General features: G+C 40.6%; 1 protein-coding gene across 2 annotated transcripts in view; it reads left to right on the top strand.

The window, feature by feature from the left end:
• The window catches only part of ascc3 (activating signal cointegrator 1 complex subunit 3), a 187,191-nt gene that overhangs the window by 76,604 nt on the left and 83,302 nt on the right, over positions 1-27,285 (top strand). For both annotated transcript variants that reach the window (XR_013502163.1, XM_078253587.1), the window contains exons 10-11: positions 1,345-1,485; positions 8,866-9,030. Coding sequence is in view for 1 of the 2 variants with exons in the window: in XM_078253587.1 (XP_078109713.1) it covers positions 1,345-1,485; positions 8,866-9,030 (306 nt within the window). In the remaining variant the exon portion in view is untranslated. The remainder of the gene's footprint in view (positions 1-1,344; positions 1,486-8,865; positions 9,031-27,285) is intronic.

Here is a 27,285-nt window from a genome sequence, read left to right as displayed (position 1 = left end):
CCACTACGTGACAAACCCTGTGTTGCGTACCACGTGTGTGCATATTTTGAGAGAGTGACAGTGTGAGTGAAGAAATTGATAGAGACAACAAAACGGAACGAATCGGACGCAAAAGAAAAGTTGTGTCCTGTTCTCTTTATATATTTATTTTTATACTGTCCAACCAGTAAAACATGTCCTGTTCTGGAGACATGGTCCTTATTTATTTATTCATGTTGGACCAGTCCAATATGGACTGTCAGTTGAAATAAACCTTGTGTTGTAAGAAAACTTACTTACTTTAATTTGTTTATTATTTTGATGCGTTTTCCCATAAACTTTTGGAATTTTACATATGTTTAAAAATATCGAAATTAATATCGAGATCGCAGTATTCATAATCCATATCGCAATATCACATTTTGTCAATATCGTGCAACCCTATTGTACGCAAAGATTTTTTTTTTTTATCTTTAGGCAAACTGAGAACGGTGTTAGCGTTCTCACCAATCAGGAACTGTACCGATTTAAGAGTTCTCGGTGTCCACTGTGCAGCTGTTTTGTGTAGGGGGAAAATGATAAACAGTATTACATGACTTGAAATCAGAGGCCAGTAAAGCATGATTGGGAAAGCCTTACCTACCTCCCTCCATGACTACCTTCCTTCCTTCCTTTATCAGAAATTGTGACTGTGGTTTTACTTTGTTTGTCTTGTCTTTTCATCTTTCAAATCAGTCGTAAGATAGACAGTTTTCATTGTGAGTGTTGTTTCAGAGGTTTATTATGAATACTTAATTTTGAAAAAACAGGAGATGAAAGTGGTCAAAATTAAATACAACAAGAATGGGGGAAAATAGAACAGTAAATATATGCACAAAAAGACAGCTATTGGCAGCTTAGTCTAAAAATATTGCTAGGTCTTCATACACCCATTGTGTCAAATTGTAACACACACTCGGATAAATAATTCAGACATCCAAAAGGCTTTGTTCTCTTTCACGAAGGCTTACACACACACACACACACACACACACACACACACACACACACACACACACACACACACACACAGCGTTTCACTGTGCCAGCCAGTGACGATAGCCACTTTTTCATACATCACCATTAAACTTTACCCATGCAAGTGGCTGGCATCATATTTCTCAATAAATTGTGATTTGTGCTTGTTGCCAGGGAACAAATGATCCGGCCTCTGTTTGCTCATTTATCACCACAGTGTCCTTCCAGTCCAACTCTCCTTTACCCCACTCCATTCCCAACCCCCACCCCTATCTTTTACCTTCCTCACTCCACCTCTATCTGTTCTCTATCCTATTTATCTCTTTGTCCCTCTCCCTCTCTCTGTAGATCGTATATGTGGCTCCTATGAAGGCCTTGGCAGCTGAGATGACTAATTACTTCAGTAAGCGACTGGAGCCACTGGGCATCACTGTGAAAGAACTCACTGGAGACATGCAGCTGACCAAAGGAGAAATCCTCCGAACACAGGTATGCACGCACGCACGCACACACACACACACACACACACACACACACACACACACACACACACACACACGCTATAAGTTCTATTATGTCTCCAAAAAAAATAGTTCAAACTAAGGGTACAAAAAGCAGTCCCTCCTTCGGGTGCCCTCTGCTACACATGTATGTTCTCTAGCACCCTCAAGTGGATTGGATTGTGACATTTATTGGAGTGGTTCCATCATTTATTCTCCAAAATGCAATCAGTCACAACTGCGAGCTATGGATTTACACACTTTCAAATAGAGGACAAATCAAAAGTGACCAATGAGGCCAGCTCATTTCTGTAACTTTCTGTAACTTGTTCCAGGTTATGAGAGTCTCACTTTGCCAGACCTTCCTCCACAGCGCTGCGGAGGAAGGTCTGGCTTTTCCACACAGCACTCCGGGATGGGAGAAAAACGTGCTCTGGTTTGTTGGCATTTCTTTAAACCAATCACAATCGTCTTGGACGGCGCTAAGCGCTGGACACAATGACAGCGCCGCTGCAAAATAGCCTCGGGAAGGAACTTGTTTTGGTGGAACGTGTGTACGTTCAAAAGTTGTTTTGGTCGTGCAACAGAGAACTCAGATTGGACAGATAGTCTAGCTAGCTGTCTGGATTTACCCTGCAGAGATCTGAGGAGCAGTTAACCATAATCCACCGGAGTTTAGAACGCCAACACAAAGAAAGTGGAGGGTGTCGGACACATGGCCAAAAAGAGGGACATCCTGCGGTATTTCTGGCGGCACCGGCGCAATCCCAGAAGTGGAACGTCGTGAGTATAGACTAGGGAGCAGCAAACTTAAAAGCCTTTTTTCCCAGTTCAGTTCTGACCTTTTGGAACAGACAGCAAGAAAATATCCTGATACCCAAGATTGTACTATTTAGTCTGGTGAAGGTCAGAAGGTAGGAGGGAAGTAGACCCAAAATAGCCTTGTAAATGAAAGATAAATGAAGATATGCCAGTGTTAAAGTGTATGTGTTGACAAAGAAGACTATCCAACATGTTCATACAGTGCACAATGGTGAGTGAGGCAGTCAATGAGATGTTTTTTTCTGTTGAGTGGTTAGCTAACCCTAACCCTAACCCAATTGGGTTGTTCAGGTAATTAAGCACTGAGCACCAGATGAAGTACATTTTTTTGTTATTGTGGAGACTTATGTAACATGTGAATTCAACCTCAGATCTCCCAGAGAGAAACCCCTGCATGCTAGAGTTTACTTTACAGTTGAAGGAAGAGGATGGGTTTATTACAAAGAGGCCCAAGAAAGCGGGATGAAAGCTGTGGATTGAGCACATATTTAGTGAGAGAACCTGGCTCCTCCAGCTCAGAGGGAAACCGAGATTGGTAGATCCCGCCTGAAAGACTGAACTATCAGACTGCGAAGGTTGGGAAAACATGCATATCTGTTAAATCCAAAAGAGTTGGGATTTGAAAGATTGCGCAGCTTAGAGTTAAAGTTTATAAGCCTTGCGAAACTTGTGAATAGAGAAAAGGAAATGTTCGGGTTTGGTGTGTGTAGGCGGTGGTGGTGGTGGCAGCAGTCTGGGTTTAGTTCTAAGAAATGAGGCCAATTCCAGCTAATCTAAAGGTGTATTAAAGTTGCATTTCTATCAGGTCATGTGAAAAGATTTCCCAAAGAGAATGATTAGTCAGATTCACGGCAGCTCTGCAGCACTCCACTGTCTCTTTCACTAAACCTTCAACACTTTCTCTCCCTCATCCCTCCATTCGACTGTGTTAGTGACACATTGACACAAAGTGGCTGAGTGGAAAGGACTGTCAACTGTTTAACAGGCCAGAGAGATGGCGCGCACTGTAACCTTGGTGACAGTATCTTCTGTCTCTCCTCAAAGTCCTCACTACATCTTTCATCACGCCCTTTTGATGTACATGGTAGAGTGGGGATTCTCGCTTGACTTCAACCACTTGCAACGTGTGTGTATGGCAATATTGCATCAAGAGCGTATCGATTGTTAGACACGTTTTGTTTTGCGGCCTTCGTCATGGTCATTATACAACACTTTAGTGTGAACGGAAAAATAAAACAAACATTATCAATAGATTAGTCTCACATTGCCAGACCTTCCTCCACAGCGCTGCGGAGGAGGGTCTGGCTAGTCCACACAGCATTCTGGGATGGGAGAAAAACCTGCTCTGGTCTAATGGTATTTCTTTAAACCAATCACAATCGTCATGGGCGGACGGCGCCACGGTGCCTCTGCAAAATGGCCTCGGAAAGGAACTTGTTTTGGTGGAACGTGTACGTTCAAAAGTTGTTTTAGTCGTGCAAGAGAAAACTCCGATTGGACAGATAGTCTAGCTAGCTGTCTGGATTTACCCTGCAGAGATCTGAGGAGCAGTTAACCAGTTAGTTTTTCTCTAAACAAGGAAACGATAAGCAACACTCCAGACCCCTTTAAATCACTAACATCAGAGATGTGGCCAGTGATTCAGAGACATGGTAGCAGAAAACTGCAGGGATTAGTGGACTTTACAAGCCTTCTTAGCTGAATCCTTTTTTGAGGAAAACTTGAAGGGATTTGAAAAATAATGTAAGTTATAAATAAATTATGAAAATCAGTTTATTCTTGCAAAGACCGAAATCACTAATTCTTGGAAGGAATTGATCACGTTAAAATAATGGGTTTGAGTTGAAACCCAGCAGAAACAAGAGTCTCGTCTGTTCAGCAGTTGTATTTAAGTAATATTTGAACAGGCTACTATACCTTTCTACCAGTCTACAATGACTTAATTTTCCTATATTACAAATGTATTGTTTTACTTTTCCCACTCCTCGTAATGCCCAACATCATCCTCTGAACAGAAGAAAGGAGCCTTTATCATTGAAATTACTGTTACTGTAATGTTTTCTCATATTTGGGTTATTGGACTGGACATAAGGACACACACGCACCCACAACCGCACAGACACACACACACACACACACACACACACACACAAAGACACACACACACTCACACGCGCGCGGTTGACAATGCGGCATTGAGAAGGTTTTCATTACAGTTTCGTTAGTTGTTCACATATCGCAATCTATTAAATGTCTTTCACTAACGTCCCCACTCCATCTTTCTCCCACCTACCTCTCCCTCCCACATTGTCCTCTCGTCATGGCTGCGATAGTTACCATGGAAACAGAAAGGGTTTGGAGGGATGGTGCCATGTGGATGCCAGTGTGCGGGTGGGTGGCATCCTGGGACTTCCAGGCCCTATTCCTTCTCTGTCCAGAGAAGAAATATCAGTTAATGACATCCAAGAAGGGGATGCCTCACAGCTAGACAGTTCCTTGTAACGTGAGAACGAGCGGAGTGTGTAGTGAGTGTGTAGTGAGTGTGTGTAAAGTCAAGTCACACGCGGAGAATTTAGAATAGCTGCTGATGTGTTTCAGCCAATTGTGTCCTCATAATATTGGGTTTCGAAGAAAGAGCACTAAAGGTTAAAACAAAGTGTAAAGGCAAAATGCAAGTCAAAAACATGTCATTACTGAAATGTCAGATGGTATTGAGCCACGGCACCTTCTGTAAAGATCCAGAATTTTTCTTTTTTAGTTGACCACTTGTGAGACAGACTCACACACAGCAATATGAGTAATTAGTATTAAGTGCTGAAAGTTAGCGCGTCTGTAATGGCCTGTGTTGTGCAAGGCTGCACATCCATGCTGACCCTACCACTGAGCAAAGAGCTCATCACTCCCACTACACTCATTAAATTAACATAAAATGTGTTAAGGGAATATCATGTAAAGGGAAATTTCTAATTATGTCCGGTTACCTCTCTGTTTTAGAAGCAAACACTTAAATATGCAGAGCCCTGCATGTGGAAAAAAGAGGAAAGAAAAGGAAATTGTGTATTACTCTTTTATGCTCGTGAATTATTTAATGTACTTACTTATTCCCCATTATTTAATTTGTGCTATCAAACTTATAATTGCGCATTGAATTACTTTTGTTATTACATAACGTTGTTTAACATATGTACAAAGTATGTCCCTCCAAAGTCAAATCAAAATTGCATTGAATCCAAGTATCTCATTTAAAATAGATGCTCCATGGCCCTGACAGCTTTTGACCCTTTGTTGCATTAGACTACATTGGGTAACTATATATATTCACATGACTGATAGCTGAAGCTAGCTAGAAAGTACGACAAAACTGGAATTTATTGAATGTGCACGTCTCTAAGTAATCTGTCTTGATAAATGGCACTCCCTAAAATCCACATTCAAGAAATATCTAATCATCGTAGCAAGCTTTCTTGTAAATGCTGCAGGAAATGTCACCGGTGTCATACGGTGTATGGTGAACATGTCTCAGCCATAGAATTGGCAAAGGGGATAAATAGGACATTCATCTACATACCTGCCAGGCAGCGGCACCAATGTAAAAAATGTTTTCTACGTCCAACACACCGAAATAAGCCTGACGATAAATCATCAATATGCAGTTTCTGCCTGAGGCCAATGTTACGTTCAAGAACCTAGAGTAGCCTTTGGAAAACAAAAATGTAGAAGAAGCCACTTGTTGCTCTCAAAAAAAAGTCTTTATACTTTTCCAAATACCAGTTAATACATCAATTATATGTGCAAATCAGTGAATAGTGGATAAAACAAATGCCACATTTTATTACCTATTAATCCAGACAAACATAAATTGTTTGTGAACGAACAACAACTTAATCGAATGGTGTGTGTGTGTGTGTGTGTGTGTGCGTGTGTGTGTGTGTGTGTATATATATATATATATATATATATATATATATATATATATATATATATATATATATATGTGTGTGTGTGTATATATATGTATATATATATATATGTGTGTGTGTGTATATCTATCTATATATGTATGTGTGTGTATATATATATATATATATATGTATGTATATATATATGTATATATATATATACGTATATACATATATATACATACACACACACACACATATATATATATATATGTGTGTATATATATATATATGTGTGTATGTATATATATGTATATATATACATATATATGTTACATTTAATTGAATGAATTTTGGATTATCTATCTCAAGCAATTTTCACGTCTCTAGAGGTTGATGTTTTTATTGCTTACTAGAGTAAGCAGTATTGGCTCAGTAGGAAATTAATCCAAAATTGGGCACATTTTGGCACACTTAAAAAAAAAAAAAAAATGATTTCATAAAAACTTTTTCTTTCTTCCTCTTTATTTGAACATATCCAGTTTTCCACTATGCTTGGCGCTCTTTAGTTTAGCAATGAATTAATAAAAAAGACCAGTTCTTACAGCCTATTACGTTGTTTTTCTGTACCAGTTCATGAAGCCATTCTCTGGTTAAATTGTCACCTTTAAGAAACAGTAACGTATTCTGCGAAACACTAAGAATCAGTGGATTGAGATGATTGATTTCAGTACTGCTGGGATGGACTGATGAATAGGCTAAATAACACCATCCAGCCAAACTATGGCATGTTTGCTCTGCACCTCCCTGTGTGTATTTGTAAGGCAATTAAGAAAGCACTTTGGCCTGTGCTCCATTTGCCAGAGCCTCCATTTAGATTAACTAGCAGCTCCAATTAGGAGCAGGCGCTTCCTTTCCTGTGAGCACGCCAGCCTCTAATGGCTGGATAGATTGATTTAAATGCAAACTAGAGAGGATTTAATGAACTGCTTTTACAGAAAGGGTTTAATAAGAATTTGCACACCCACAGACAGGTTGCCAAACAGTTCATACACCATTAATTATGCATTGTGGTGTTTTTTTCTTGAAAAGAGAGAATAAAATTGCGCTGGAATTATAGGCACTGAGCAATGCACGAATACGGCGTCTGTTGTCATTTGATACAGGTGAGATGTGTTGATACTGTTGAATGTAGTTAAGAGGGATGCCAAAATAAAAGCAGACACCGTAGAACTTAGGCTGACTGTTGATCTCATCACCCAAACACCACAGAATCAAATATGACAATTATTGTGGATGTAATGGATCATAGACTGACAGTGATTTACATCTGGTGAACACTGTACAACTATTGTAAGCTAGCACACAAGATGTGGGTAATGTTAGGTGCCATGTTATAATGGTGTTATGATTTAGGTGCTTCTATCTGCATTGTAATGAGTGCAGCTGTGGGCAATTGGGCATTGATGAGCCATGAATCTGACAGCATTCGGGAGGGATTTTGGTTGTGTTGCTCTGGGTTTTACAGCCTGTGCCATTCAGTTAAGTGAGCAGAAAATGTATCTCAGCAATACAATAATCGTCGTTTAATAAAATAAATTTTAGGACTGTATACATAAACGTCTGGCAACCACGTGCAAAGGGTATTGCTGCTAGTGTTTATCTATTTTTTGGACAACCTTTAAAGGGTATTCAGGGAATTTAATATTGGACTTCCATAAAGTTAAGAGACTCACAAGAGACATAATTAAAAGTGGTCCAAATCTGAGCAGCTGAGGCTGTGATACCCAAACTTTTAGTCCCTAGTTTGGTTTAAATGAGATGAGGTCGCTTTTTCAAATCTTTCCTCAACCAATATTCATATACTACACTAAACATATGTACATGAAGTGCTATTTGTTGTAATTGTTCCTCTTGTTCATACTTCAGTGTACGAGATGAGGGACAAAATCCACATTCTGTGCTAAAATGCATTCTTAAGTTCAGTCAAAGTTGATATGATGCTTTGGCAGTATGAATAAGACCATGGGTGTCAAACTCATTTTAGTTCATGGGAGCCCACTTCTTACTGGTCCGGCCCATCGCATAATAACCGATTTAATAACGACATATTTGTCCAATCTTTTAGTGTAAAAGGGGTACAAGTACATAAGGAACAATATATTTTCAAAACACATAATGAACAGCCTGAGATATCTTAGGAACAATAAGTGCAATTTCAACAATATGTCTCAGTTTTCAACTCTTTTCGGATCAGGATGGATCTGGAAACGATATTTATGTCCGTTAGTGGTGCTGAATATTCCTTGACTATAAGATGTTGTGAACACACCAAACACACTGGCTTTCTGTTTAGGCTAGCTATGTGAAGTTGAAAGTTCAGTAGTAACTGGTCTTTTTTATTTATTTATTTATTTTTTGACAAAGACATTTCTCGTGGCAAATTTCACACTTTGCAAAGTCATCCAGTGGGCTGGATTGGACCCTTTGGTGGGCCGGTTATAGCCCTAGGGCCGTATGTTTGACGCCTCCTCTTCAGTGGATTTGAAAAACCATTTATTATGTTTTTTTTTGTTGCAGTTTATTTTTTGTTCTTTTATTTCATCACTAACATTTATAGTGAGTTATGGTTTCATGTTTGTTTCCAGATGTTGGTGACGACTCCAGAGAAGTGGGATGTTGTGACCAGGAAGAGTGTTGGAGATGTGGCTCTCTCCCAGATCGTGCGTCTCCTAATCTTGGATGAAGTTCACCTTCTCCATGAAGACCGAGGACCAGTGCTGGAGAGCCTGGTGGCCAGGACCATCAGACAGGTACGCCCTACTCCCTCTCTGCTTTTGAATGTCTGTATATGTTACTCCCCTCAGCTCCGTCTGTCCTCGCTTGAAATCGTTTGAATGAGTGTATAATTGTCAGCTTAGACTGCAAAGATCTTTTAAATAACCAGATTTATCTTTAAGTTATAACATGCATTTCTTTTAGATAAAGAGAGATGGGCCATGTCTGCTGAATTGTAGACAATGATGACTCAGGGTTGGGCATTGTTTGAAGTTTTTTGTTACTGGCAGAGTTTTTCCTGGCTCAGATTGGGCCTTCGGGCATACGTACGGCAGTAAGCATGTAAAAAAATAAATCACCGGGAGAGTCCGGTAGAGCCTGATTGGAGATAAAACTGAGATAAGCGCTCATATTCAAGTTTATGTTCTACTTGTTCAACGGCTGTGTGGTGAATTGCTCTTAAACATATTTAGAGAGGATTTGAATTGCTATTTTTATTCTCAGTTCTTGTCATTTTGGCGCTGGTGATTTTCCTTTGGGGCTGGCTAAAACCTCTTTGGGGGGCGCCAAAAATTCCAGGAACAACCCTGACTGGTGTATATAATTCCCAGGCTTCTGCACTGTCTGATACCAAAACAGTATTTGTCCTTACCCCACTTTTATTTTGTTCATTCTACCTCCAAGGAGGGCCCGCGAGATAGGTAAAAAAGTGGTGTGGAGGGAGAGGTGTGAGTTTGATACTGCATGAGGAGAAATGGACAGGTGCATGAAAAAAGTAAGTTAAGTTAGTTAGGGAAGTTTGGACTACTGATTTAGCCCGCTCACCAACACGGTCAACAGTTGCTACAGCGGCAACAATTGCGACGCACAGCTTATGGTGTAAGTATTTTAAAACCCTTAGTGCCCAGTTGCTTCCATTTTAATTAAAAGTATACAAATCTGAATACACAGACTTGATACACATATTTTGAGATTCGGTGTAATATACACTTTCCAAAGACTGCGTTATCTCAAATTGCTAATAAATGCAAACGTGCAAACTGAGAATGGGCATGTTTCTAAATGTCCGTCCGAATCAAAGTAATCCATTGAAAGTTGTATGTATACCCATGAGTACATTGCAAACAGGAACTCCTAATAGCTCACCAAAATGTAAACAATTAAAAGCTAAAAAAGTTGTAGCCTAAAGCTAACTTGTCTGCATGTATGTCACCATTCTACTTCCTGTTCACGTCCCCCAAAGCCCCCAAATTATTGTAACTGTTGTTCCAAAACTTGGATTATGTATATCCCCCAATAGAAGTTAGTCAATGAATAATAATATTAGAAGTTTCAGATTTTGAAAACCTGCAGCATAGAGTATAAAATCCAATGCTCACTTTTGGTACTTATAGTGACCGTTTTCGATACTCAGGACTACCGATACATGTTGATCAGTACTCAAGTTGAAATACCTATCTCTGCTTGGAATAATGCACTGAAAATGCTTATTTTTTCCTTCCAGTACATTTTTGCCCAGTTGCAATTTTGGTTTACTCTGTGTGACGATAAACATTTCAAGCTAGCTGACAGAAAGTAAGAGGCTCACAGACTGTACTTCTCATCATGATCTCCCTATTGCATTTATTCTACCCACATTATCCACAAAATCTCCCCATAGCTCTCTGTTAAACACTCGACTGAAAGCTGGAAAATGAGACACAAAGGGAGAGAAGAGACAAGAGAGTCAGAGTTTAGGGAGAGACACAGTATGTGTGTAAGGGAGAATGAGTTTAAGGAGCCAGAGGAGAGTGAGCAATTATTTAAACTATGGAGTTATATGTTTAGGTATATGTATTTTGCAAATTAAAATGTTTGGTTTTATTTATTCCGGGGATTAAATGTATGCCTTTTTTTTTGTGTGTGTGTGTGTGTGTGTGTGTGTGTGTGTGTGTGTGTGTGTGTCGGGTCCCATTAACATGTCATCATAACATATACTTATATTACCACCAGGTGGAAACATGTTGATGTTGATTAGTACTCAAGTACTTGTACTTTGGTTATTTCCATTTTCAGTTACTTTCCTTAAACTTATACTCCTTAAAATAACTAAATAACGTTTACTCCACTACATTGATTTAACAGCTGTAGATGGTAGTAGCTGGTTACTGTTCAGATTAAGGGTCTACCTGTAAAACACATGGTAAGATTGTGAAACACAAACCGATGGCTCTCAACATTTTCGTGACCCCTTACAAAAAAGCAGTTTCTGATTGGGGCTGGCTTGGCATGTCAATGAGTTCTTTGCAGTTCCATCATTTAAATAACTGTCTGAGGCCCAGAAGGTCAAATGATCCAATATTTCACACAATATTTCCCCTGATGTTCCCGCGAAAACACACCGGGTGCGTAAATGCAGCTATTTTGATTTCGGCGCCCATGTTATCCAATCTGTCTGGCTACAATTACCACGGTTTTTCCTACTCAACCCGTCTCTTTCTATCATAGAGAGTATGATATCTACGCTACGCGGGCTGTACGCGACACTTACGCGCCCAGTGTGTTTTCGCTGTAACTCCGTTCTTTACAGGAAACAACAACACACTTCGAGTTAGCAAGCCACACGTTGAAAATGTGCCCGTTTTGAAGAGAATTTGGATGGCGCAACAAGGCAGGCCTGCTTGGTTCTTTCAGGGAATGATTGTAAAGATTTACAAAGAATATGTTTACACATTTACTCTCTAACTGGGATGTTTCGGGACCGATTGGCGGGGATTGCTGCGGACAAAGTACACAGGCAATAGCTCACGTTACTGTATTGTGTGAACAGTTAATTTCATTTGATATTGTATGTGGTGTTTTCTTTTGTGGCTTGCAAATGTTCCACCAAAACAAGTTCCTTCCCGAGACTATTTTGCAGAGGCACCGTCGCTGCGTCCGGAATACGCCCAAGACAATTGTGATTGGTTTAAAGAAATGCAAACAACCCAGAGCGTTTGTTATCTATCTACTATCCTGGAATGTACATGTGGTGTAGCCACAGCGCTATGGAGATAAGTCTGGCAATGCCAGAGTACCAATGAAGTAACAACAGCACACTCTTTGGAATGAACATCATAGATGGCGTAAGTCCTGCCCCCTTGGCACCATGCTGCTGCAGGAAAAAAAATCAATGCCTGTGAAGCTGATTTCCCCTGACGATGACTGACAGGTATCTGGGCAGGAATCAGCCACAACATTTTAGATATTAGAGTGATTATTTTGATAGAGAAGAATAGAGAGAATGAGCCTTACTGTCCCATATCCCCTTCTGATGGGTGCTTTCATGTGTTAGTCCGTGGTAGGAAGTTATTAAATGGAGAAGACATAAGAGATGTAAAGGGATATTTTTAGAATGCCCAGACCACCTGTGACTCATCCAGGCATCATGCTCTGTGAATTACATTTTGACCCTGAATGTTTCTATTAAATGTCCATTTTGTCTGTCCTTGGCACTGAGTGATATGACTCCGTCTGTACCCACTACATAAAAACTCAGTGTGTGTTTCTCTGCAGGATTAAGACTCAAATTCCCACAAATGTGCATTGTGCACACTCTTTGAGTTAGATATATACAAGGCTGTGTTGCTTTACGACTGATAACACAGCAATGAAAAGAACAGTAAAGATGGGGTAGAATTCCACGAAATCCAATGTGTCAGTCCCATTGGCAACTAGGCCAGATAGATAGATAGATAGATAGATTGATTTGTATTGATCCCAAAAAAATGGGAAATTCCGGTGTTGCAGCTCATTATTAGATCTCATTATACATCCACCTGACCTGCAAACCATCAACAGTAGTAATACATCGTTATCAAATGTTATAAAGGTAATAAATAGGATTTAGCAGTTATATTACATAGTTTATAAATAGTTTCCCTATAGAGGATAAAAGGAAAAGAACCCTGAACAGGGAAATAAAATGATGAAACAACGCAAAACACTAGTAGGAGACATTATTAAAGGATTTAGAGAAGACATTGATTTAAAGGTTTATGAATGTGCCTTCGATTGGTGATTGGCATATTATAGATATATGTGTAGATTGCAAATCTAGAGGTATGTGACTTTTGTGGAAATGTCCCACTCGACTGTGATCCTAATGATCAAGTGCTCATCATTAGGAGAAATGTTGAAAATCCGTGGGTAACACTTGTATGCTAAAGGACTCAGGCCAGAGTGGGGAAGGCAGAGTGAAACAGAGGGATGAGCTGCTGTGCAGCGACAGAGACCTCTTGCTGGGGTTAACCGCAAGGTAATTGAAAACTGGTCCATACATGTGACCGCTGTTTACTCGGTTCACAGCCCATTTATCTGCAGGTTTAGCAGATACTACTGAAGAAGGGCTGACTAGGCGCTTTGTACACCTTTACACCTTTAGAGGTTGTGATGCAGTGCACAAGTCTGAAGCCTCTGGATAGTCTGTTTGCCAGCTGACTGCACACTGACTGCTTAGAACACAGCTGGAGAACTGGACTTATTACCATTAGCATGTCTACTCTGAGGCTTCAGACCAAGCGCAGTTGCTGGTGCAACTAGGGAGTAACGGTACACAACATCCATGGTTCAATAGTGGATAACTCCTGAATGACTTGTAGCTTTTGCTCCTTTACACGGCAACCACAATTGACTGACTGAATTGTGGCTCTGAAGGAACATTGTGGCTTGGCTCAAGCACTGTAACCGACTAATTTGGGTGGTGCTGTTTTAAACAGTGTAGCATGTTTGACGGTTTCTGTTTCCAGGGACATACATGTAATGTCAGCCAACATCAGTTTGACAAGTTTCCAGACAGCTTTTGCTCCACTCTTTGTCCAGTGTCACTGTAACTTACTGGGAAACCATAACACTTCCAGGCGCTAGATCTACATGACATCCCAGCTCTGTTTTCCTGTGTGCATTCACTTTATCTGCTAAACTGTACATCCAAAGGCTAACCTGAGTAATGGTACAGCTAACAGACGGCAACTGTCCCACTGCCAAAGCTGTCCAGGTGGAATTTTACTCTCTAGAATGAATGTTTCACAAGACATAAAGCTAAACACTAAGTTGATTTGAATAGTAATTATTTATTTCCCCGGGCGAACCAAAGAACATCACCTACCGAACTGAATGTCCTGTACCGAATGGATTTTGGATGAATACACATACATTTAGACCCCTAGGTGTGACCACCTACAGTATGTTTCTGCCATTTCATCAAAAAGAGGCACAGTTGCAATCCTGGCACAGCATGGCGCAGATATACAAATCCCATGCTCATGTAGGATATATTGCTTGGCTTGTGCATTGAGTTGCGCGGGAGGTCATGATAGCTGTATCCCTTTCCGATATACAAATGTGTGCTTAAGTGCAGTCACATGTCTCTGCGCCCACATTTTTAAAATGAATATTTAAATCTTGTCTAAGAGATCTCAAAAGGGTAGAAAGTAGTTAACTGAAGCAGCAGAGACCGAGATATCCTCACTTCAAGTATCTCGCATGGGACAAACTCAAAAACACCTGATCCTACATTTCAATTCAATTCAATTTTGCCATTGACACAATGTGCAGGCACATTTGTGTAGGTCAGTGCTTTCCAACAAACAGTGCACATAAAAAAGACACATTATTAACATTAACATTATTTACAGGCTCATTATTATTTCCCATAATGCAACTCAACGGCATCTTTTCTTAGACTCTTTCTGTCTGGCCCTCGTTTATACGTTCCCTATTTTATAACACAGACTTTCTGTCATAAATTTCTGTCTTTTCAGCCCAAGCTGGGAAATATATTCTCATTAAGTTATTTCAGACTTGACCAAGCTCTAGAGCCACAGAAGACACTACACAACAGTTTTCACAGGCTGAGTGGTACTCCTCCCGACTAGCAAACATGTATTGGGTGTAGTGCCCTTTAAATGGCTTATTTTATTGTAGAATCGTTTTATCAAAGCTAAAAAGATGGGTTGTGTCTGCAATCAAATATGACAATAGAAAAGGAAAGTCACGGCTCCCACTGGAATGGGTCGTTGGCTCTATGTCAGGAAACAAGAACAAGTTGAACGTCCAATTGTGTGGGTTAACGGAAAACCGATCCCTCCCAGTTGCTGTTTATTCCTCCTAGTGCACATCAGATTTACCTCCTGTGATCCTTAAACATGCTCGACCAGTCAAAGTATTAATTTTTATTTTATCAGTTTATTTGTCAGAGACAATAAATATTGGCTTTGCTACATCTAAGGTGCAACCGATGCAATGTGTGTGGGACTTCTCGCCGTAGGCTAATTTGCAGTCCTAATTTGCAGTAGACATACAAACTTACAATTGAAGCAGACAAACAGGCAGTCACAGATGCATAAAAAACTAACCGTAGGCAAACATGGACCAGCAGCCACATACAGTACATGCATAAAGACCAACAGCAGAATGAGGCAGCAACCTAGATGGTTAAAAGCTGACAGTTAAAGCAAACATAATTACACATAAATACATAAAAAGCAACAGTAAAACAAACACAGGCTTATGTAACTGAGGATAAGAAGTAAAAACATTTACTAAAATAACAACTAAGAATACGTTAATTATATATAGCTATTTAGACCATCAACTGCTGCAATAGTTTTTATTGCCATTTAATGGTATGTCCAAGTTTGTGTTGGGTAGCTCTGGAGAAAGAAAATGTAACCGTCCGTCTCTCAGCTTGGCAATGAATGCATTTACTTTCACTGTATCCTTGATCTGTGTCGCCAATGGGTGATGACAGCAAACACACTGCAGAAGTGTGAGAATGACTTTAGGCCGGCTGCAGACTGGATGCGTGGCGTGAGCGTGTCAGCTGCGTGGCGTGTCCGTTTTTATTTTGGCTCCCATGTTAACAGGTTAGAGCTTGCAAACTGCCTGCGTGACACGCACGTGACATGCACGTGATACGCACGTCTCACGCGCGGCTCCAGCCGCACCGAAAACGCACGCCTGCTAGACATAGAACCGACGCCTATTTTTCACGCAACTGGAAGCGTTTCCAGGCAAAATACAATAGAAAAAGATGTTTATATGTCATTTTGACACTAATACATATTAATAAATGACATGTTGATGTTTGAAAGTCTCTAGGTTTTGAGATAAATGCAGAAGTAAATAACCCAAAAAAAATTGATTTCTAATATTGCACCTGTCAATACAGAACGAAATATTCTGTAGCCTATTTTGCCGTCAATACCGCCGACGTCTTTGCTGTAATCAAATCAGTCTATATTTATGTTTAACATGGTATTTCATTTCATCAATGGGAAATATACATGTGTACAGACTAGGCTAGCAGCAGCAGCAGCGCAGCGTCAGACACGTTTCTGGTGTGTAAAGACATAGAAAAATCCACGCAGCTGACACGCAACAGAAACGCCACGCATCCAGTCTGTCGCCGGCCTTAGGGTTTAGCTCACTAAACAATGAAATCCTCTGCATTGCTTGAAAAATCATTAAAAAAAAAAATACATTTTTAAAGTTTTATCCTTTTTCATTAACAAGAGTCTTAGGGCCCTATCCAGCACAGCGCAAAGCCCGACGCAAATGTCTTTGCTGGTTTAAGACGACACAGTTGTCAAATTTCCCGTCCAGCAAATGCACCTGCGCCCATCTGTGCGCCCATGGGCGTGCTGCCCTTACAGGGAGGTGTGTTCAGGTGAATTCTTCTGCGTATTGTTATCTTGAGGCAGCGGAAAGTGATCGTGCCATTGACCAACAAAAACCTGGTCTGAAGTTAATAACGCAGCCTGCTTCACATCGTGGAGTTTTGGTGGAATAGTGCTCGTGCCATATATGATTTGGTTGCGCGCTTTCACTTCACGCACGAGCAGATCAGTTTCTTCTCCTGAAAATCTCTCCTTCCTGCTGAACAGATCCGCCATCATAATAGCAATGTGCCAAGGTACAAGCGGCTGGCTTTTAAAGGGAATGGGAGATGACACTCTGATTGGGTTATTGCACGTGTTGCCCAAAACACACCTATGATTAATGAAGACGCTAAGTACAACCCTTCTGAACCATGCGCCCGGCGCACAGACCCTTTTTTCCGCCGTTAAACTAGCAAAAGTGGATTCGTACACGCCCTAAACGCACCTGCAGCGGGCGCTTCACGCTGTGCACTTGGATCGTTAAAATAGGGCCCTTAGTGTCTGACTTCAGGAAGCCTAAATACTGGTCACACAATAATATGAAAGAAATATGGTTTGTAATAATAGTCATTCATTCATTCATCCTCTAAACAACAGCATATTTAATGTTGTTTTTTTTTTCTATTAAAAAAAACCCCCTTTTTATCATGAGTTATTGATTGATACAATGGTACACTGATTGAAAACATCAATGTGTGAAAATAGTATTAAGTATTTAAGAAAAAAAAGGGAAAAAATAATGTAATTAGAGACAAATGGTCAACTGAAAATAATATGAGATAAGACGAGACTTAACTTAAAGTGTGTGACTACAGGTTGTTGTAGCAGCAAAAAGCAATATGATTCAGTGCTGTTGGAGATTGCAGATTAGAAACTACATTTTCTGGGGAAAATGTGTGTTGTTGCCGAGAGTAGAAAGTTATTGCTCGCAAAGTTGTAAACAGCAGCTGAAGGAGAATGAACTGTTGGAAGAGTAGGATTAGTTTCAAGGAGGGGAGAAAGATGGAAACATGCAGCAGAAAGGGAAAGATGTGGGGAAAAAATGGGAACAAAACAGGAGGTGGGAAGGAAAGGATTAAAAAAAAGAATACAGAAGAAGGAAAGAAAGAAGAGAAATAAAGTAAGGGGTATGGTAGTAAGAATGTAGTAATAAAAAGAAAACAAAAGAAAAAATATGGGATTGGTGAAAACGTTTTATTGTTTAATGTTTAGGCATTCTTGCGATACGTTCCCAAGATATATCTCAGAGGCACACTCTCAGAAATAAATCCTTAAAATAACAGAAAATGTTCTGGCAGCTCATAACCCGGACTTTGTCCCGTCATTAACAAACGGAAATGATGTGTAGCTACAGTTAAAATACAGAACATTTGAAAATAAAAACTTGAAAAAGCACCAAGTAATATGAGGAAAAAGACGTTAAAAAGCATCAAACGTCGAAAAAAAGTGACAACGTGGACTTTAATCTCCCGAAACCAACGTCCGTGGCGGACAAAAGTTGTCGGAGCAGATAATGTAATTCCAAATTTAAAAACTGAAATACAACTGTGAAGCCCGTTTTATGGACAATGTCTGTTAAAATATACAGAAAGAACGATGTAATTTACCACTAATAATAGGGACATTTCTGCACAGCAAAATATATGTTCATATATGTTCTTTCAATACTTTCTGACTTCCCTACTGTATATGGCTCTCAGCTCCAAGCCCATTGGTTACTATACCAAAGACATACAAAGCAAACATTACTGGATGATATAGTGCGTTTGTCGGGGATTATGTTCAACGGCGGATTAATCTGGTAAGTATTTGGGGCAGCCGGACGGTGTGAGATTGAGTCCAAATTAGAGATGCACCGATTACAACTTTCTAGGCCGATTCCGATTTTCTTTGAGTTAGGCCAGCCGATACCGATTTTAGCCGATTCCGATTTCATTTTTTCTAACCACTTTACAGCACACACAAATATTTTAATATTTAAATCTTTTCTTTAATAGAACATTTTGCACAGAACATAGACCAAATTTTGAACAGATAATGGATCACTATAAAATAGAACTATATAAAATTCACACACATCTAAAGTGCAATGTTAGAACCATTTCCTTCTTTTCACATCCAATATCCAACTAAAGATTTTTTTTTGTGATTTCGGTTTTTGGTGTCGTCCCTCCACGCCCTATTCTTTCCTTGCAGGTGTTGCATAATGCAAACTTGTTATGTTCTGCACACACGCTGAAGAATTTCCAAACGGCTGACATGTTGCAGGTATATTCACGAGGTTCCCTACATGTGCGAGAATAGCGCGGACACGGGCTTCACACCGCGAGCGGGTACGCGCGACACACGGCGGAAAAGTTGAGAGAAAGGAAAAAGAGGCTGTCGCGTCCGTCTGTGCGTGCGTCCTTGAGAACTGTAACTCGTATAACTTATGTTGTCAGTTAATTGTAGCATTGACCGGCATGAAATCGGCATATGTCAGACTGACCTGCCGGTCGCCGGTCATGGCCGAGCACGTGAAAACCGGCCAATTCCGGTCACCGGCCGGTCTATCGGTGCAGTCCAAATAAACTACTGTCTGTGTGTTCATGGTAATGCAGGGACATGTCACCCAGTGCAACCGTGTGGCTCATTGATGTACAGCAGAATGTACAGCGGTATTCTCAGCTTATGTAGTAAAAGTACGTTGTCGCCTTTTTTTTAAGAAGTTTTTGTCATTTTTTTGGTCGTTCTTTTGTGCTTTTTTTCAATGTTCTTTTTTAGTGTATATTTAACATCGCTAAATATAGTGATCAATAGAAAGTGTATTTCTAAAATAAAAATTTTTACACATCATAACGTATTGTAATCATTACAGGAGGTGTGGGATGGCTCTGAATTGACATGCCGTTTGGTCCGGATGCGGACCTTGGTCTGGACTTTGAGAAGCCCTCTAATGAGTACTCCCAGCATTTTGAACGTATGTAAGCTTAGACTGTAAATCAGTCCTTCCAGGAAAAATGCAGAGTTTTTTTGTGATTTGTTGCGGGCAAAAATCCTTGATTATGCAGCACGTTTTCTTAAAAAATGCAATGGAATATGCAGGATATTTATGCAATTTTATGCGATGAAATTGCGGGAACTTGCAAAAACTGCGGTTTCATCACGGCTTCATCGCGGGGTTTGCAGCTTTTCGATGACGTTCACGTCGCGTAATTACGTCACTTCATAACGTTCCCATGGCAACAGGGGAAAATGGCTGCTCTTGTGTGAAGTAAACACAATATTTTTCAACTTTCTGCTAAGATATATGTGACTTTTTTGCAACGAAAATGCGGGGATTATGAAATCATAATTTAGCGCGGAAATCGGCAATGTATGCGGCGAAAGTGTGGCGCATTTGAAAAAATGTGGCCCCCGCATAAATAAGTGGACTTTGGCTAAATATGCATTGATTTATGCGATCACATTATCACGTTTTTCTGGAGGGACTGGTAAAAGCGGGTATAGGCAAAAGGGAGCACTAAGTTGCTCTTTTAAGAATAACACACTTGTACAAAGAATAAATAAGTAGTACAGAATACTTTTATCCTGAACTTAAAGGACAATTCCGGCGCAAAATGAACCTAGGGGTTATTAACAGATGTGTACCCACTCTGTCGCTCTCTGGGACATGTTTTCATGCTAATCGAATGAGTTTTTAGCTTGAAAGACGCTAGCGCGGACCGCTGATTAGCTTACAACGCTAGTATTCTGGGCACAGGGAAAGTAAAAACAAATTGCTATTTATACCACTAAAAAGGCTCAAAATATCACCAAACTTCAACGTATATAATGAGGGTCCCTAAATGTTAACCGAAGCATTGAGAACTTTGTAAGTGTACAGACAGTTTATTGAAAAGAGAGATTATAAAGACACTCACATTCATGTTTACATGCCGCCGCCGTCTTGAAAACCAGTCATGACTTACAGCTGGCGATGCAAACTAAAATCAAAAGCAATTTGCTCAATATATCTGAAATAATCTCACTCTGCATAACTTGTCTAGTGTACTTACTCAGTGGATAACTGTCCATCTGGTCCCTCCGGTCCGGGTCGCCGTCTCCAATTTATTTTCAGGACATGGAAAAAAAGTTTCAAGTACAGCCCTGTTTATCAGAGAGGGCAAATCTTCAGACTGTACAAAACACTGCGTCTCTTGGGCATCGCGACAGCAACAGGTCCCACTCCGTGCAACCCAGACACTCCTGTTGGGTGACCATAGCTTCACAGTGTCCGCAGGTACACCACCAGTTTCCCGAAGTACGAGGCTGTGTTGCGGCATTGACTACCGGTAGCTCTCTCTCTCTCTCGTAGCCCTTTCACGGAGCTCCCGCAGCTCTTCGTTCAATAAACTGTCTGTACACTTACAAAGTTCTCAATGCTTCGGTTAACATTTAGGGACCCTCATTATGCTACCGTTGAGGTTTGGTGATATTTTTAGCCTTTTTAGTGGTATAAATAGCGATTTGTTTTTACGTTCCCTGTGCCCCGAATACTAGCGTTGTAAGCTAATCGACGGTCCAAGCTAGCGCCTTGCAAGCTAAAAACTCATTCGATTAGCATGAAAACATGTCCCAGAGAGCGACAGAGCGGCACATCTGTTAATAACCCCTAGGTTCGTTTTGCGCCGGAATTGTCCTAATGCTGTTTCTGTTGCAGACGCTACAGGGGATTATATCACTCTACTTGAGTAGAACATGTAGGACTGCTATTTCTGCCACTAATGATATCTAAATGTGACAGGCACAGAGGCAGCATCTTTCTGTTTCTCTTTGTGTGGAGAATTTGTAAACAGCTCATAGCCCACCCACCAACCGAAGACGTTGGGTGCGAGTGGCACGCCAGGCAGACCCTCCCCCACCTCCTTCATCTCTCTCTGTCCCATTATTTGCCACACCTGACAGACGGCTATAATTGATTGTGCTGTAGGAATTACGGAGGCTGCTTCGGATGCGCTAGGTGCTTAAGTTCACGTCTTCAGACACATTAATATGGAAATCCCTGTAAATTAAATAATATTTGTTCCCTATTTTATGCAAATGCTTTAGCACCAAGCCAGTTATCACTTTGATGTTTTACTGGGAAGAGCTTTGGTTTGGACTACATTTGCTTGGCTGGGTGTGCTGCTACCAATTATGCACTGCATTCGAGATAAAGTCCCTCTAACCTTTATTACAACGGCCTTTAATGTTGCTCTGTTGTGGGTCTTCTTCTCGTGCTTTGATATTTAAGGAGCGTTTGGGCTCTACCTATGCTCACATAAGGCATGCTTTTTATAGTGAGTTACAGTAGGTGCTTGACTTTTTATTTGAATACCCACTATATGACCATAATATGCAGTTTTATAGGGTTGTTGATGACTGTTACTCGGCCACATGCAGAGATATCAGGGTGTTAAAACACGTTCTTGTCCATAATATCTGTTCTTTTCCCAACTCACTGGAGTTAGGCATGGTTAATCCCAAGATAAGATATGCTGCACTAATCAGATGTTGATGTAAACAATGGATTAAAAAGCTCAAAGTGATGACCCAACAGAGTGTTAGCACCAACTCTGCAGTTCCTCTTAGCTCTACAGATATTGTGTATATATAGCCTGTTTTGGTTTCCCTGCCTTGGCACTCCGGTTTAATTTTCCTTGTTTGAAGCATTTTCAGGCAGCTGTTTTTCATACCATTGATGTGTTGTGAGGAAGCACCCACTCCCTCACTAACTATTTTGCTACTTTGTTCCCTCACAAACTATTTTGCTATTTTTTCCAATACATACTGTGGTGTGAAAAAGTGTTTGCCCCCTTCCTCATTTCCTGTTCCTTTGCATGTTTGTCACACTTAAGTGTTTCGGAACATTAAACCAATTTAAACAAAAGTCAAGGACAACACAAGTAAACACAAAATGCAATTTGTAAATGAAGGTGTTTATTATTAAAGGAGAAAAAAAATCCAAACCATCATGGCCCTGTGTGAAAAAGTGATTGCCCCCCTTGTTAAAACATACTATAACTGTGGTTGTCCACACCTGAGTTCAATTTCTCTAGCCACACCCAGGCCTGATTATTGCCACACCTGTTCACAATCAAGGCATCACTTAAATAGGAGCTGCTTGACACAGTAAGGTCCACCAGAAGATCCTTAAAAGCTACACATCATGCCGAGACCCAAAGAAATTCAGGAACAATTGAGAAAGAAAGTAATTGAGATCTATCAGTCTGGAAAGGGTTATAAAGCCATTTCCAAAGCTTTGGGAATCCAGCGAACCACAGTGAGAGCCATTATCCACAAATGGCGAAGACATGGAACAGTGGTGAACCTTCCCAGGAGTGGCCGGCCGCCCAAAATTACCCCCAAGAGCGCAGCGACGACTCATCAAGAGGTCACAAAGACCCCCACAACAACGTCCAAAGAACTGCAGGCCTGACTTGCCTCAGTTAAGGTCAGCGTTCATGCCTCCACCATCAGGAAAAGACTGGGCAAAAAATGGCCTGCATGGCAGAGTTCCAAGGAGAAAACCACTGCTGAGCAAAAAGAACATCAAAGCTTGTCTCAATTTCTCCAGAACACATCTTGATGATCCCCAAGACTTTTGGGACAACATTCTGTGGACCGATGAGACAAAAGTGGAACTCTTTGGAAGGTGTGTGTCCAAGTATATCTGGCGTAGAAGGAACACTGCATTTCATAAAAAGAACATTATACCAACTGTAAAATATGGTGGTGGTAGTGTGATGGTCTGGGGCTGTTTTGCTGCTTCAGGACCTGGAAGACTTGCCGTGATAAAAGGAACTATGAATTCTGCTGTCTACCAAGAGATCCTGAAGGAGAATGTCCCGACCATCTGTTCGTGTACTCAAGCTGAAAGCAGAACTTGGGTTCTGCAGCAGGACAATGATCCTAAACACACCAGCAAGTCCACCACCGAATGGCTGAAGAAAAACTAAATGAAGACTTTGGAGTGGCCTAGCCAAAGTCCTGACCTGAATCCTATTGAGATGTTGTGGTATGACCTTAAAAAGGCCGTTCATGCTCGAAAACCCTCTAATGTAACTGAATTAGGACAATTCTGCAAAGATGAGTGGGCCAAAATTCCTCCAGGACGCTGTAAAAGCCTCATTGCACGTTATCGCAAACGCTTGGTTGCAGTTGTTGCTGCTAAGGGTGGCCCAACCAGTTATTAGGTTTAGGGGGCAATCACTTTTTCACACAGGGCCATGATGGTTTGGATTTTTTTTCACCTTTAATAATTAACACCTTCATTTACAAATTGCATTTTGTGTTTACTTGTGTTGTCCTTGACTATTGTTTAAATTGGTTTGATGTTCCGAAACACTTAAGTGTGACAAACATGCAAAGGAACAGGAAATGAGGAAGGGGGCAAACACTTTTTCACACCACTGTATAGAGATTTACTCTCACTAGGTTTTCTTTATTTAAAGTTCCTAAATCAGTTAACAAAGGCAAAGAGTTGATTTTTTTGGATGAATGTTAATTGCTGGATGATGTACCACACCTGACTACTGACCTGAGTAATGACTGGAACTGGAGAGGCGGGCTCTCATCCTATATGTAATGTGTGAGTAGAATGTGATGATTTAAATGATAAATGATGAGTTGTTGGTGGACTGTTTTGTTTGAGGAGCAGCACCAGAACAGTTTGAGCAGAGTAAAGAGGAGTTCCCTCTGTGTTTTTCTTTGTTTAAAGTCTGTTCGAAGACTGAAAATAAAAGTCTACCAGTTTTCCCAGCAAACCTTCCTGCCAGCGTGATGTTTTATCTGCTTCATGGTTCCTATGAGCTACAACGCACCTCACCTTGCAACAGTGTAAATAAGCCATTGTTTGCTACCGTGTTTGCCCAGAACTTTCTAGAGTGATAATATGTGGGACGACGTTTTCATCTTGTTCTGCTGCTGATTGTGCAGCTTTAGGATACACTACCTGATTTAGTCATATTTCCCCTATAGTGTCACCAGGTCCCCACATTTTGTTTCAGTGAACTTACTTTGAAATCCAGCATAGTTTACACAGCAGTAGTGGAAAAAGTGCAGTATTCACATCCCTTAGTATTGGCAGGAGTATTATGAACAAAACTATTACTGATGCGTCAACATGTAAGCAGCATTTTAATGTTTAAGCTGGACGAGGGGGAGCTATTTTTTAGTGTTGTATGTCTTTGCGTAATTTAATGCACTGTACAATAGTGGCTCATATTTGTAAAAATGTTTTCTAAATTCTTGATCTGCAAAATGATTAGTAACTATAGCCTTCAGATAAATTCAGTGGAGTAAAAAGTGAAGTATTTATTGCTTACTGTGGAATAAAAGGAGACGTGGCACGAAATGGAAACTTATTACTAATTTGTAACTGTTGTAAATACGAACTGATGATATCACCAGGCTTATTTTCTCAGACTTGAGAGCCTGTTTCAACGGGCTGAGTAGTGCTCCTCATGACTACTCAATGACAGTATTATGTGTAAAGTTGGTGGAGTGCCCCTTCAAGTTCAGCAAAAACAGTGTAAGGCCAGTGATGGGATTTCCCTGATATAATTGACAGAGCGATACAGCACTGTATTAATACCATTGGGAAATTGTGTTATTACAACAGCACAGGCACATCAATTACAAAGCATATAGCATAAGGACACTGAAAGAGGTGGACAGGAAATACATGAAAACATTACTAAAAACCTAGTCTCGCATTGCCCGACCTTCCTCCACAGCGCTGTTGAGGAGTGTCTGGCTAGTCCACACAGTATTCCAGGATGGGAGAAAAACATGCTCTGGTTTTTTGGCATTTCTTTAAACCAATCACAATCGTCTTGGGTGGCGCTAACTGCCGGATGGAGCCACGGTGCTGCTGCAAAATAGCCTCTGGAAGGAACTTGTTTTGGTGGAACCATGTGTACGTTCAAAAGTTGTTTTAGTCGTGCAACAGAAAACTCAGATTGGACCGATAGTCTAGCTAGCTGTCTGGATTTACCCTGCAGAGATCTGAGGAGCAGTTAACCATAGTCCTCATAAATCCACCGGACTTTAGAATTACAACACAAAGAAAGAGGAAGGTCACGGACATCCGGCACCCGGTAAAAACCTAAAGTCTAAAGCGGTAACTAAATTAGAAAACTAGAGCTGTACTCATAGAAATAGAATGGGAGTAGAACGGACGTTGAACTCTTTTGACTAGTAGAAAATGTCGCTCAGCACTGTGCATTGACCATAGAAATAGAATGAGTTACCCCGCCACAACGGTCACAGTTCTTTGCAGTGGCAACAGTACACATAAAAATGGCCACTGCTCTGGCCATCCTGCTATGTTGATCTGAATGGGAGTCTCCGTTCTGCTGTCCTTCTATTTCTATGGCTGTAACTCCAAATATATACAGTATGATATGCCTGATAAAGTGCTGTACATGATTAGTACAAGTATAATAGAACATGAATATTGAGGTCTTGTATTTGTATGGCATGCTTCTACATTGGATTTGCACAGATTAATAAATAATGTGCTATACTATTAATCTAAATATACTGTGGAATGTAGAGGTATGTATTATAGGCAGCACCCATCTTGATTATTGTCATATTTTAAGATGACACTACAGGACCATGGGGCATAAAAAATGTTTTGTTTGGTTCCGGTTTCCGACCGACCCTGTCAATTTATGTGCGACCCAAATTCATTTTATGAGCTTGGGGAAGAAATAATACAAATTAAATAAATACACAAATAAGAAGTTTGAGGCAAACTATAATTAGTCATCAGTCGTGCAAGAATACCTGCAGCAGTGTTTAACACTGAAAACACACAGCTCAGTTCAGCGTTTACTTGCAGCTCTGCTACAGTAGCAGATAACCGTTAACGTTACCTGCCGGTCACTTCGTCTCTAAACAGTCCGCTCACAGTGAAGTCCTGCAAGGATCGAGAGATGTTAGAGTCCGACGGCTGCTCGCTCTGTTTGTTATAAGACGCACACCGAGCAGATTAATGCGCTCACAGATCCAATCTTTGCAGATGTTACCGCTCAGTTTTTAGCTAGCTAATAAGCCGTTAGCCTGTTAGCTTGAGCTTTGTCTGAAGGCGCCGAGCAGCCAGCCAGGCTCCGACACACACCGACACATTCCGCACATCCTCCGCTCAGTCCGCATCCAACCGCTAACCCCCCCGGTACCGTTCAGAGAGGCGTGTTTACTTTGTGTCTCGGTCCTCTGGTGCGTCCAGGTTTTTCTGAGAAGGTTTGTCTTGAGGTTAATACTATTACAGGTATTAGATGAAACATTGCTTGAGATGTCTTCAATACCAATGGTCCAGAACAGTTTTTAGGAGTAGGAAAAAGTACACATATTTAAAATCTGTGTGTGTGTGTGTGTGTGTGTGTGTGTGTGTGTGTAACATGCTGGGACACACAAGGTGGTACTGTACATGTAGTACAGGTAGGCTATGTTATGGAAAAATAGAGTATCCATCGCTACTGTAAAGGAAAATAAAAATGTCCTACCTATTCCTTTCTGCCACTGGGAAAAAAATAAAAATAAAATAAATTCCCTACCGATCCATGACCTCAACTGACAACCAACTGGAACCAAACAATTATT

Source organism: Sander vitreus, chromosome 6, assembly GCF_031162955.1.
Source record: "Sander vitreus isolate 19-12246 chromosome 6, sanVit1, whole genome shotgun sequence".
Taxonomy (NCBI): Eukaryota; Metazoa; Chordata; class Actinopteri; order Perciformes; family Percidae; genus Sander; species Sander vitreus.
The sequence above is the reverse complement of the archived record's forward strand: the minus strand, read 5'-3'. Positions and strand labels throughout refer to the sequence as shown.